We start from the raw sequence: 13,137 nt of genomic DNA, 5'->3' as shown, positions 1-13,137 counted from the left end.
TTCTTAGTTTAGCAGACAAAGAACAGTAACCAACCATTAACATTTCGTTGTTGCAAAATATTTGGTTAGTTTTGGATATACCTAATAATACAAATAGTTATGTCTAGTGTTCAATTTGTGTTTAATACTTTGCATATTCGCCCACTCCTACTTTCTTTGTTTCCAGTTTTGAGCTGGTTATTGTTTAAAATTCCCTTTCTGGTGATTGTGTAAAGCTTGTAAATAAGCTATCATGATCATCACCAGGCTTTGTTTCTTTCTGGTATGAATTGGACATGTGAATACTTTTTTTTGTGCATCAAAATTACTTCAGAATTTCAAAGTAATGAGAAATTACTATATTGATGGACTGTGTTGCAGACAAGGTGTCCCGGATGTGAGCTCCTGCCAATCCAGATGGCAACTGGTGGTCGACGCAGGGTGGCCACCAAGCTCTACAGTGCAGCTGAGGACCTGGATCAGATCGCCAAGGAGGTAGGTGACTGTCATGCCTAAAGCATGTTCTCTTATGATCACAATCAGTGTCAGGCTATCAAAAAAGTAGTCAGGTCCCCATGTCATTCTGGTGCGGCCAGGGAACTAACATTTGAAGTCCAGTGTCTTCTCCAGCGCTATCCATTAATATTAGAAACACTGCCAAACAAAAAACAGAGGCCATCACCACATTTGCCATGGCAGCCCCACTCACCAGAATTCCTTGCCACCAGATACTTCACATCAGTTCATTTATTTCTATTGTGTAGAAGATTTCAGCTGGGCAAAGGCAAAGACAGGTTTACTAGGGAGTCAGACAGGCTTGTCTCTCACCCCCTGAGACAACTGTCAGCCTGGGCTCGTCCAAGCCAGGCCACAGCCAAGCCAGGCTCTATGGCCTGTCTGGTGTATGGTTCACGTGTGCAAGTGCTCAGACTAAAGGCTAGGTTACCCATGGTCTAGGCCTAACAATTTCACATTCCAAATCCATCAGTTATTAAATAGAAGTAAGAAAGTTATTGAAATAGCATATTTTCAATTACACATGTGTCTGTTGGCACATCCTGTGAAAATTCACAATGTGCTTGTCACAGCAGCAGACACAAACTGGCAGGCCAATTTGCGATTGAGAGCACTGATTTTCTGCAGGACGAAGCAGTAAGATAGCAGGAAGAAGTGCATACCAAGGACACTGTTTCTGCTACAACATGCTTGTGCTAAACTGCCCACTGACACTTGTAATCATGCAACCACCAGGTTACATGCTTTCACACATGAGCGAAAAGATGAAGTTAGCAATGACGGATGTCATTGTTACTGTGTGCATTGACGGGCATGTCATTTTGTCATTCGAAATCTTATTAAATGTCATTCTTTTCACAGTGGGCATTGCAGGACTGGATAATATTTTATCCTCAAGTAGCACTGTAACTAGGCCCAATGTTATCCTGTGTAAAGCCAATGGGACCTTACATACTGATTACATTGGTCATGTATTCTTTGCTGCTAAGAATATGGCCCATGTTTGGAGGGGATAGTACGAGTAGTATCTTTAAGCCAACATATCAGTGTTTTTATACTTTAGTAAAAAAATTATTTAATATGCTTTTCTAGATATCTATTCAATAAAAACTTGCCTGTAGGCTTTCATGTCAAGTCTAAGATGTAATATATGCCGGAATACTGATTATATGTTCCCTGATAACAGTGCAGAGTGACACAAGAAAGCAAAGAGGCACATTTTCTCATCTCCGCATGCTCTGCAACGTGTTTGGTCTGAATGCAGTAACGTAATCACACTCATTCAGCACATACTAGTAGCCTCAGCACTTGCGTCACAGGTAAAAGAAACTGTAAAATTAGCTACATCTTTAAAAATGGCATGGAGTAAAAACCATGTACTGGGCACTACATGGTTTTAAGTACCCAGGCAGGCAATACATTTATGTATTTGCTTGCTTACTTGATTGTTTGTTTTTCAAGCACCATTACTGAAAGTTTTCACAGGGTGGGATCTGATAAAAAGAACAAAAACAAGCTATGGAAAGGGGGAAAAGAAACTAGTTACTTCTAGCAAATGATGAACTGGCACATCATATCAAGGATAAAAAGTTGTTATGAGATTACTTGCAAGGCAAATGAAGTAAATTAGTCTTAAAAGTACAGTTTACAAATAGCAGCATATTGTACTATCACAATATAGCAAAGTAGCACACATTAAAACAACTTGTAAAGCAAAAGGAGCCAATTAATCAATGTACAAGACAAAGGAAGTTGGTGATCTTTCTGAAACAACATTATAAATTAGCCGTTCAGCTCCATAACTGTTCCAGAAAAAGAAAAAAAATATTGAGAGAGTTCTTACAGGTGTGAAAGGCATGTTATTGCCATGTCTCTTTCGAGTGGAAAATCCATGTGAAAAAGAAATCGGAGCCATTGTGTTGGCCCTTAGTTGAACGAGAAACTCAAGCCCACAGGTGGCGCCGATTTCCGTTTTGCTTCTCATAGACAAGAGCGGCATCGCCGAGCGGCGCTGCCGTGCTGGCGTGTGAGCGCCAAATGCACGGCAAAATTCAACTACCAGTTGTACACCTCTCCCATCTCTCATTCACACTGCTTTGGTTGCCTCTTGCACTGCACGTGTTTAGGCACGTTTCATACCGCATGCAGTGTGTGCCTACGTGTGTGTACATGGACGTTTTATTCGAAGAATGATGTACACGCTTCTATTTGCCTTTAAGAAGATTGGTACGCTTGACAATTATTTTCATGGCTGCAATACGGCGAAAGGGCAGCGTCTGCTTAGCCATGCAAGTGACACTGAGCAGGTAATTCGAAACGCCATTGTATTTGCCGCCGGAAAAATAGTCGGCACATACGATCCGTGTTAGCTGAAGTCATTTTTGCAGTTTCCCACAAAATGTTTGCTACAAATCCATGTTGTCTCTGATGGCGACAACAGACTTCCATCGACAGTGTGGGGAAATAAACAAAATATATCGCCGCATAGCACAAGTATGACATGCACACACAACTTTAACTAGTATGTCCCCTACAATATAGAATAGAGGCAACAGTGTAAATAGCTCGGCCATTTTTTAACAGTGCTCAAGAGGCGGAAGTTGAAAGTATTAGTAATCATTGCTGCTTCAGCAATGCCGGCGCGACCAAGACGCGGGCGTGTATCGTCCAGTAACTCGATCGATTGGTACAATGGTGATGCAGGAATGAACTCCGGTCATGTTCAATGCATCGTGCACATATTTACTTTCTCGGCACGCGTGAACTTCGGCCACTGCTAGCGCATGCAACAAAAGTGGTTTCCATTCTTGGGCAGTGCACACACAAACGAAACACGAGAAAGAAGACAGGACAGGCGCTGGTCGAACAACTGAAAGTTTTTATATGAATAAAACGATTGTATACGCGGTAATCATGAGATTCATGTGGATTACATGTAAAAACCGTCATACACTCACGAGTGATCAATGAACGAGATAGCTTCGTTTGCCAGTTGTTTACTTCGTTTGGCGCACTGCAGTAATGCGTGTCTGTCGTCTGCTTTTTTCGTACCATTTTCTTGCTAATCGGCAGAATTTCACTGGTGGCATCAACCCTTTCGTGTTTACATTGCTGTCGTGACAGTTAACAACACAACAATAATTTCCAGTCATTCGAAGAGGCACTGTCGCAAACAAGAGACATTTCGTGCCCAGCGCGAACTGAATGAGGGCGCGACCTTGAAGGGAAGCGGCCGAAACATACACCCATTGGAAGTGAAATCGTTCCACCAGGGGAGAAACGAGCGCTGGCGTCTAGGATGAAACTTGCCATGCGGACGTCCATGTTTCTCCCTTCCTATCTCTTTAAGTTTGTTTTTCCTATATATAAGTTCCATTTCTCCTTTCTCCGGTTCAGGGTAGCAAATAGGACTTTGTGGTTAACATGCCTGCCATTTCTTTGTTTCGTTTTCTCTCTCTTTGGTCTCGATCTGATGAAGTGAACATTGAATTAATCGGGGCTGCTCTAACAGAGATCGACTGTATAAAACACAGTGGAATCCGCTGTTCTCACTCAAACAGCGCTTGCGGGAATGTCTCTTTGCCAGGGATCATGTGGCAGCCAAGTGAGAATACAGCATCATGGCTTTCGCGATCACCGTCCGATCTCGGAAGCTACTGGCGGAGCATGGCCTCCGATATCGGGTGTGCACTAACTTTCCCAGGCCGTCTCACTCGTATGAAGAATGCGCAGTCAATGAAGCTCCCTCTTCCGTAGCAGTGGCGCTGGCCATCGAGGCATACACTCTGCATGCACAGCTTAGAGCTAGGCATGAAACTATGACTTGCATCGTTTCTTGCACTGTCACAATAAAAATTTGGAGGACGCTTAAGCTTCGCCTTTAAGAGTGGAATGCGATAGCTTTAAAAGATCCCCGACTGCTTCTCACGCTTCCCGGCAATTGGAGCATATGTAACCGTAACGTTTACCTGGAAACGCTGGCTGTGAACGCTATGCACAAAGGTGGGCTTTCTGGTAGAAACGCGGCCTCTTGCACGGGCCTCAATGCGACAGCGGCGAGTATCGGCTGGACGTATTGCAAGGAATTGGGTGTGCCATTCCATGGTGCCCAAGGCACCCGCGCGCCAGCACGCGCAAATGACAGACACCGGGGCTGGTTTGTGAATGGTAGAAACGCTGGAAAAGTTTTTCTTTTTTTGTGTGTGTGTAACAGAATTATGTTTTCACCTATAGTCAAATTGCAATCCAAGAGCTATCATGTCTGTAGGCTGTAAGTCATAGTTACGATTTTTCCACATATTTTAACTTGAGAAATAAATTAGTTCAGTAAGTTCCTTGCATCACATGGGGGGCCTGGGTATGAGTGGCTTGAAAATCTTTTTGCCGAAACACCCGATGCCGACGCCACATTTTCTGCGACATGAAGCATATATGTGAGTTTGTATTATATAATTTGTGCTGAAACTTAATATTTCGCCATGCAAACATAGTTAAGCATAGGCTTAGCAGTAGAGCAATACATTCCAGGCAGAAGTGCTTGATGCCTCATTAACGAAAGCGTGTGTGTGTGTTCCCGGTTGTTCCAACAAGTAGATTTGGCCAAAATGGGAAAAAAAGTCTTCATGTGGGCACAGGAGTTGTCCATTTGGTGCGTTTAGTTTTTCCAGAAAACCAGAAGTAGGCTTTTGGCTGTTCAAAAAATAGAAAAGGAAAAAAAAGAGAAAGAAGAATGATTATATATTGCAATATGACAGATCGTTCCTGCTCATTTGGTGAATTCCACTTTTCCCTTTCATATAAATTGCGATGCTGACCATGTTCCCCCGCTCAGACTATTATTTTTCTCACAGTCTGTGTTTCATTATTATTTAGTAATTAATTCACTATCACTCAGTGAAGTTTAATGTAGATATTTTCTATATTTTTTGTGGTATTTTACATTTGATCCTTCTGTTGTCATTTTTTTTCTATCTTTCGCAATATATACATTCTTACTGACTGCATTCATTTCTCATTTGGAGATGTGTGTGTGTGTGTGTGTGCTTGTGTGCCGATTTTCGTGAGCTTCTCCTCCATTCCGTGTCCACCCTTTTGAGGTGTAGATATTTGTGTGCTTTAGCCAGTCATTTCATTTCATCCATGTTCCTGAGCTTTCAAAACTAATTTGCTATGCATTTCTCTAAATTCAAAAGAAGCCCAACCCGATGTCACCCTCAACTGCCTCACTTGTGGTTTTAATGTGGGCCCAACCTTTGGTTAACTTCCAAACCCAAGGGATCTCTGATTTTAAAGGGCCCCTGAAAGGGTTCGGACAAATTTTGTTGACACGTAGGGTACAGCTTAAGTAGAACATTCGCACCACAATTTAAGTGAAGCGTTACGTATTAATGGAGCTACAAGCGATTACAAGTTACCCTCCTCCCTAGCCATGCTTTTCCTCCTCAACTCGTTCGCCGAGCCATCCGGGCCAAGCTCCGCTTTCAGTGGTTCTGCGTCATGATGCGACGTCACATCGTCCACTTCCGTTTGTTTTCGAGCCCGCCCCCGCCCTCACGAAACCTCTCCGCTAGCCGCTTGGCCGTCGACCGCAAGCGAGAGCTATCGAAGCAGCATGCGTTGCGAGCATTCTGTCGCAGCGCCGAACGTGTCTGGTGTTCCGTTAACCACGCACTAGCGGAACGTTTCAACTGAACGGTGGAAGCATAAACTCAACCTGATGAAGGAAGTTTAGCATAGACGTACGTGAGCTGCCTGATCGGTCTTCTACGGTCCAGCCACCCTTTGGCGCAGAGCTTAACCAGCCAAAGAAAGAGCTAATATTGCTCTAACCAAGTGCAAAATATTTTAAACATTTACAAAAACGTGTTAACGATTACACTCCTGCGAAAAATTTACACCAGCAGCAAAGAAGAATACATTTCGTTACTGCTACTGTGCCGGGTTGAGCTCTATACCACCAGGTGGTTGCACCATGCAGACCATTCATATTTGCGCTTCTGTTCATCCCATGAAACAACATGCAAGGGGACACGGCCAGGCCCTGTCCCCCTTGCGCTTGCGTTTACCCTAATACTGGACTCGCGAAACGCTATTGCGTTAGTAATCTTCCGGTGTAAAGTGACGGCCGCAATCGCGCATATCCTGGCGCCAATCGGATAGCGGCAGTCTGCTCGTCTACTGGCTTGCAGAGGGACACGATGTCGCAGCTTGACATATTGTCAGTCGCTACGTTTGCAGTCCACAATGCAACAAAGTCGAATCATAGCTCTCGTCAAAGACGGAGCACGTTGTAACACAAGCAGACGACACCTGGTGCGTGCCAGAAGTGCTTAAGTGTACTGAAAAATTGTTCTTGTGCATTCCCTTTGTTACTTTCTTTTTATAGAAACAAATTAACTAACATTCCAACTATTACGAACATCATTTGTTTACCATAAAGTTTGAAAAATTATCGATCACGCGCCCTGGTCAGCCAATCGGATAGCTCGCCCCACTGACGTCATATGGGTTATTTGCGTCATATGGGTAGGGGCGGCTTAAAATTCCGCCGCGCAGTGTGCTGCGATCGGCAGCGATGTGCATTTTTAAAACCTCATAATAAATTACACGCTTTACGCAGAGCACATAGATGCGTCAATTATTGATCACAAGGACTTACTCTAACGACTCAGTACGTTTGTAGAAAATCGTCAAGATCGTTTCAGGGTCCCTTTAAGCACAAAATTGCATTTGCGAACGCTAGTAATGCTTCCGTGGGCAGTGCACCTAACGGCTCGCGGCGAACTAGAGAATGCTACGGTCAAAGCAGCCACCCTACACTTTTAAACAAATGTGCACCCTTTGGGGTGTATATTTGCCACACAAGGATAATCATCATCTGTCTTGCTTGCGTTTCCTTTCTTGAAAACGTTGTGCTCGCTACTTTCCTGTGGATAATGCTCTGCCATGCTGATAACGCGCATGCCGTTCCTGACTTGGAAGTACCGGGCTCGCAGCGTTAAAGAAAGGGAATGCGGACAAGACAAATGACGATTATCGTTGTGTGGCAAGATACGACCCAGAGGGTGTAATTTTGCTCAAGAGTGTATACTCTTAAGCAAAATTACACCCTTTGGGTCGTATCTTGCCGCACAACCGTACACTCTTACACTCAAAAAACAGTTGCACCCTTTGGGGTGTATATTTGCCAGACAATAATAATCATCCTCTGTCTTGCTTGCGTGTCTTTTCTTGAAAACGCTGCGCTCGCTACTTTCCTGTCGAGAATGCTCTGTCACGCTAACCTTTGGGTCGTATCTTGCCACACAATAATCGTCGTCAGTCTTGTCCACATTTCCTTCCTTTCGCGCTGCGAGTCCGGTACTTCCAAGACACGAACGGTATGCGCGTTATCAGCATGACAGAGCATTCTTGGCAGAAAAGTAACGAGCGCAACGTTTTCAAGAAAGGAAACGCAAGCAAGACATATGGCGATTATCGTTGTGTGACAAGAAACGATCCAAATGTGTCCGCATTTCCATTATTTAACGTTGAGAGCGCGGTTCTTGCAAGTCGCGAACGGCATGCGCGTTATCAGCGTGACGTAGCATTCTCGAGAGGAAAGTAGCGAGCGCAGAATTTTCAAGAAAGTAAACGCAAGCAAGTCAGATGATTATTTGTGGGACAAGATACGACCCAAAAGGCGCCAACCCAGGAGTGCGGGCAGTGGGACGGCCCGAAAAAAAGACAGTGCGCGCTTTTGATCTCGGAAGCTACGGTTGGCTGGGGATTTGTTAGGCACCCTCTTCCCAGGTGGCGACACAGGCCCGTTGTGGGCCCGAGCTAGAGTACCGACCTTTGGCGCGATGCGGGCGCCGAGAATAAATAAATAAATAAATAAATAAATAAATAAATAAATAAACATGTACGCGTGCACTTGTTTTTCTTACTTTACCGCGTAATGAACCCTGTTACGTTTGGTGGATGTGCCGGGTGGGTAACGGCGTAGATGGCGGCGAGGAGTTCTGAGGTGGTGGTCGGTGCAACAGCCTCTGCGTACAGAGCCAGCGTGCTCGGGCGCCTTGTGGTTCTCTGTTTCGCTGTGAAATGAAATGGTGCGATATACATTTTCACCGATGACAGCCCTTTTGACGTGACCGAGCTACGAGAACTCGGCGGCGTGTTTGACAGGTTCTCTGCGAATCCTCGACGAGCGATAGCAACGGTATTCAGGCATCTATATATCGACTTTGCCGCGTGAAACGCACGTGGTGAAAAACGCTGCAGGCCTGTTTGGACGGCGGGTCTATGTGCGGAGAGTTCGTGGTCTCCCATTTCGTAAACTTCCTTCGTCTATATCCGTTAATGATCTCCGATTATAATTAATGCTTGATGCAGTTTTAACCTTCCAGTGCCGTGCCTTCGTATGAGAAGCGTTGTAGTGTGGAAGAACCCGGATTTTTTATTGACCGTCTGGCATTACGTGTAGGGACAATACATATAAGAAGCGAGACGAAGCCAGTCGATACCGATGGAACATTCTTCCAAGCCTCTGTTCTCATTTGTTTGGCGGAAAACGTTGGTTACCAGCGGTGAAGAAGGAGTTGCCATTTTGAATTTCACGTTCTAGCCGCAGTGCCCCTACGTCACTGTGTGTGTGTGTGTGTGTGTGTGTGTGTCAAAACAATCACCTGATCTTGAGGCACGCCTTAGCGGCGGATCACTTGGGGTTATTTAATGTGCACGAGCCTTATTGCAAGGTTACTGACCGGTATAAGGTTTCCGTTGTACACAAAAGAAAAGTGTCGTAGAAGCATGGTTGTCAGTCCTTAAGCGCCGCAGGCGTTCTTGCATCGCACCCCTCGAAGTACATGCGCTGCGGCCAGGTTATATCACCCGCAACTCTGTGCGGAGCAGTGACGATCGAAGTGAACGAAAGGCCCATTTAACAGATGTTGAGCTATGGGCTGTTTACATTTCCTCTAAGACTGGGTTATGCACGATGAATCAGCCAACTTATATGTAATCCGCGCTGATAACTTGGCGGCTATGGCGTTGCGCTGCTAAGCACGAGGTCGCGGGATCAAATCCCGACCGCGGCGACCGCATTTCGATTAGGCGAAATGCGAGAAACTCCCGTGTACCGCCGTGCATTAGGTGCACGTTAAATGCCTGCAGGTGGTCTTGGAAACTTCATCGAGCGCTGCAAACATGCACGGATGAGCTTTCTTTTTTTTTTTTAACATGTGCCTGCGCATCTATAAGAGCCAATGAATAAGCATACGAACCGGAAACTCACATGGGTATTATATGGAAACTTACATGGGGAAACTTAACGTCGAAAGTTTGCACACAGACCTTTCGTTACTGAGACGCTGTTCTAGTATGCAATGGCGCCGCCAAGACTGCTCTGCATTTACTAAGACGGTTTTGATTTGTCGAGCTTGCCTGCTTTTACATTAAAAACAGGGTGTCTACCAACCGGGAATCCTCAGGGATTTTGAATAGTCTGGAGGTACTCAGGGAAAACCGCATGTCCTAAACGGCATTAATGAGAACCACCAACGCCGCCATCTTGATTATCTCGCCGCCTCAAACCGGCGCTCTCGCACGCAGATCCGCTGGCAGCCGTAGCCACTACCGCGGCAACGCTATAGGCCTAGCTACTTCGACGTTCGCTGCTGTTAGCAAGTCGCCGCCAGCAGTTAGCAATGGCGCCAACTCAGCGTTTGTAACCCTCGCCAAGGCTTCGAAGCTCGGAAAGCACGGCGCGTTGCATTATGCCGGTTTCCGAAAGTAAGCTTCGTCTCAATACAGAAATGTTACGCGGTGAAGCTTAGCAAGTGTGGGAAGGGGCAATTGCACGGGACCCAGTACGTATTCCATGATCATACACGCGTGCACCCGCCGTCTCCTGTCACAGTACGAGCACCGATATGCCTAATAAGTGTACTGGCAGGCCTTCAGAGCTTTTTTGGACGTGCCTGTGGCGATTTGAGACCTTGGACACAGCAAAAGACATGCACTCATTTTTTCGGACTGCCCTATTTTTCGGACGTTCTCGCGGCCCTTAGGGAGTCCGAAAAATCGGGCGTTGTACAACTGACCAAGAGGATGCTTCAAGTACTACGTCGGGCGAACGCGCGGCAGAAGGACGACGAGAACAGAAAGGACTGGCGCATTTAGGAATGAACGGGAAAGGAAGTGTGCCGCCGCTTCTTTGAAGGAGCTTGAGCTCAAAGTACAAAGTGTTGGAACGATGAAACAGTGAAACGCAATACTGAGGGATTATGCGCAGGCGGAGAATATGTCAGGACAGTTGAGGTTGACTTTCCAGCTGCTGAGAGATAATCTCACTTGTGGCAAAGTTCGGGCCTCATACCATTGAGCTCGCTATCATGTGATAGAAGTAGTTCATATACGAAAATATTTGTTTCTGTATGCATCTCCTTTTTGTTTGTATTTGAAAATGTTCGACTCGATTTGGAACGGGTATTACTACCTTTTCGAATATATTTTATTCGCTGTGTATTCTACCAACCCCTCCCTTCTGTTTTCTTTTGAATAAAGTAAACGCTACTCCTTGCTATTCAAATTGGATTAAGTCATTTTTAAATTTTTTTATATGCTTACTAGAGTGACAACATCGGGTGACATGGTGTCAGCCCGTCTTGACATAGAACAGAGTTCTGTGTCATTCAGAAAATTTTGCAAAGGCACTCAGGGAAAAGTTGCAAAACTGGGGGAATTTGGTTATGTCAACTTGGTAGACACCACGAAAAAAGAAAATACAGTTAAGTCGGAAGATGTCGCTTAATTTCAAAGTTTGGATAATTCGAAACAGTTTTGCATGTCCTGCGCGAAAGTAAAGCACCAAAGTCGAGTGCGTAGTACAATAAGCGGCAGCCGTGTGCCCCCAGTTAATGTTAGCCAAGCTGTTCAAAGAAAAAAATAATAATAAAGAAAACACGGAGCAAGACGCGATTTTAAGACCTGCGGCGTTCGGTATACTCGGAGGTCAGACGACCGAACATTGTAGGTCTTATAATTGCATATTGCACCGTGTTCTTTAAAATATTTTCTTTTCGTTGAACAGCTTGGCTGATCGAACGTTAGCTGCAGCGGTGCACACGGTATACAGCATGTTTTTCGGCCAGCTGCTGCGCATATGGCTGAAATACAACATGTAGAGAAACCGACGCTACAAATCGAAGAGGACTGGTTGGGCGCTGCTGCTAACAACTGTCTCGCCTTCTAACCGTGCTTAATTTCTAGGTGTTATACTTGACTCCAAACTTACCTTCATTCCACACCTAAAATATCTAAAAACAAAATGTCTAAAAACAATGAACCTACTTAAAATCCTATCCCACACAACATGGGGTAGCGACAGGAAATGCCTGTTGAATCTTTACAGGAGCCTAGTTCGATCACGAATAGATTATGGTGCCGTAGTATATCACTCTGCCGCCCCGAGTGCACTAAAGATGTTAGACCCCGTTCACCATCTGGGAATCCACCTGGCCACTGGCGCATTTAGAACAAGCCCTGTTGAAAGTCTGTATGTCGAGTCCGATGAGTGGTCACTCCATTTTCGGAGAACATACATCAGCTTTAACTACTTCCTGAAAGTGCGCTCTAATAAGGAACATCCGTGTTTCACAACCGTTAACGAATTGTCGTGTGAAACACTTTTTCATAATAGACCCTCTTTGAGATTACCTTTCTCAATACGTGTAAGAGAACTTGGCGAAGAAATGGACGTCCCATTTCTCGAACAACGCCTAATGCCTGCTGTTAAGCTAATACCGCCCTGGCAGTGGCAGGTGATAGAATGTGACGTATCGTTCCTAAAGGTCACAAAGCACGCTCCTGAGCTCGAAATTATCATGCATTTCCGGGAGCTTCAATTGAAGTACTCCTGCTACGAATATTACACAGACGCGTCCAAATCCCATGCTGGCGTATCCTACGCTGCTGTTGGCCACTCGCTTTCTGAATCTGACGTGCTGAACCCCTTAACGAGTATCTTCACTGCAGAAACATATGCCGTACTTTCTGCAGTAAAACATATAAATAAATTAAAACTCGACAGAGCAATAGTATTTACAGACTCGTTAAGCCTTGTAAAAGCGCTGAATTCTCTACAAAAGCATACAAATCCTGTTTTCATAGAACTTTACTCTCTCTTATGCAATATTTATCTATCACACAGACACGTAGTAATATGCTGGGTGCCTGGCCATAGAGGAATCGAGGGAAATGTGCTTGCTGACGAGATGGCCAAATCAATGGCATCGCAGGGTACTCGTTCTGCTGCAGTCCCTGCTACAGACATGAAGCCTTTCCTAAGAAACAAACTCCGAAGCCACTGGCAACGCTTGTGGGACGCAGAAACGAGCAATAAGCTTCACGTAATTAAGCCTAAGTTAGGTTTCTGGCAGCCAACAACGAAAACACGAAGAACAGATGTCCTATTCACTAGACTGAGAATAGGACACACATTTGGCACTCACAACTTTCTCTTGTCCGGTAATGAGCCTCCAACCTGCGGCAGATGTGGCGATCGGCTGACCGTCCTCCATGTCTTGCTGGAGTGCCGGGAAGCCGAAAGAGACAGGAGGAAACATTTCTCGTTTGCATACCGCCATTGTATTCCCCTGC

The 13,137-nt window shown here is 45.2% G+C and overlaps 1 protein-coding gene across 1 annotated transcript in view; it reads left to right on the top strand.

Moving 5' to 3' along the window:
- The window catches only part of LOC126541240 (leucine-rich repeat flightless-interacting protein 2), a 53,078-nt gene that overhangs the window by 7,598 nt on the left and 32,343 nt on the right, over positions 1-13,137 (top strand). Inside the window, exon 2 of the mRNA XM_050187934.3 lies at positions 361-474. Within this exon, the coding sequence (XP_050043891.1) occupies positions 397-474 (78 nt within the window). The 5' untranslated portion in view covers positions 361-396. The remainder of the gene's footprint in view (positions 1-360; positions 475-13,137) is intronic.

The sequence above is a fragment of the Dermacentor andersoni genome, chromosome 2 (assembly GCF_023375885.2).
Source record: "Dermacentor andersoni chromosome 2, qqDerAnde1_hic_scaffold, whole genome shotgun sequence".
NCBI classification, from domain to species: domain Eukaryota; kingdom Metazoa; phylum Arthropoda; class Arachnida; order Ixodida; family Ixodidae; genus Dermacentor; species Dermacentor andersoni.
The sequence above is the reverse complement of the archived record's forward strand: the minus strand, read 5'-3'. Positions and strand labels throughout refer to the sequence as shown.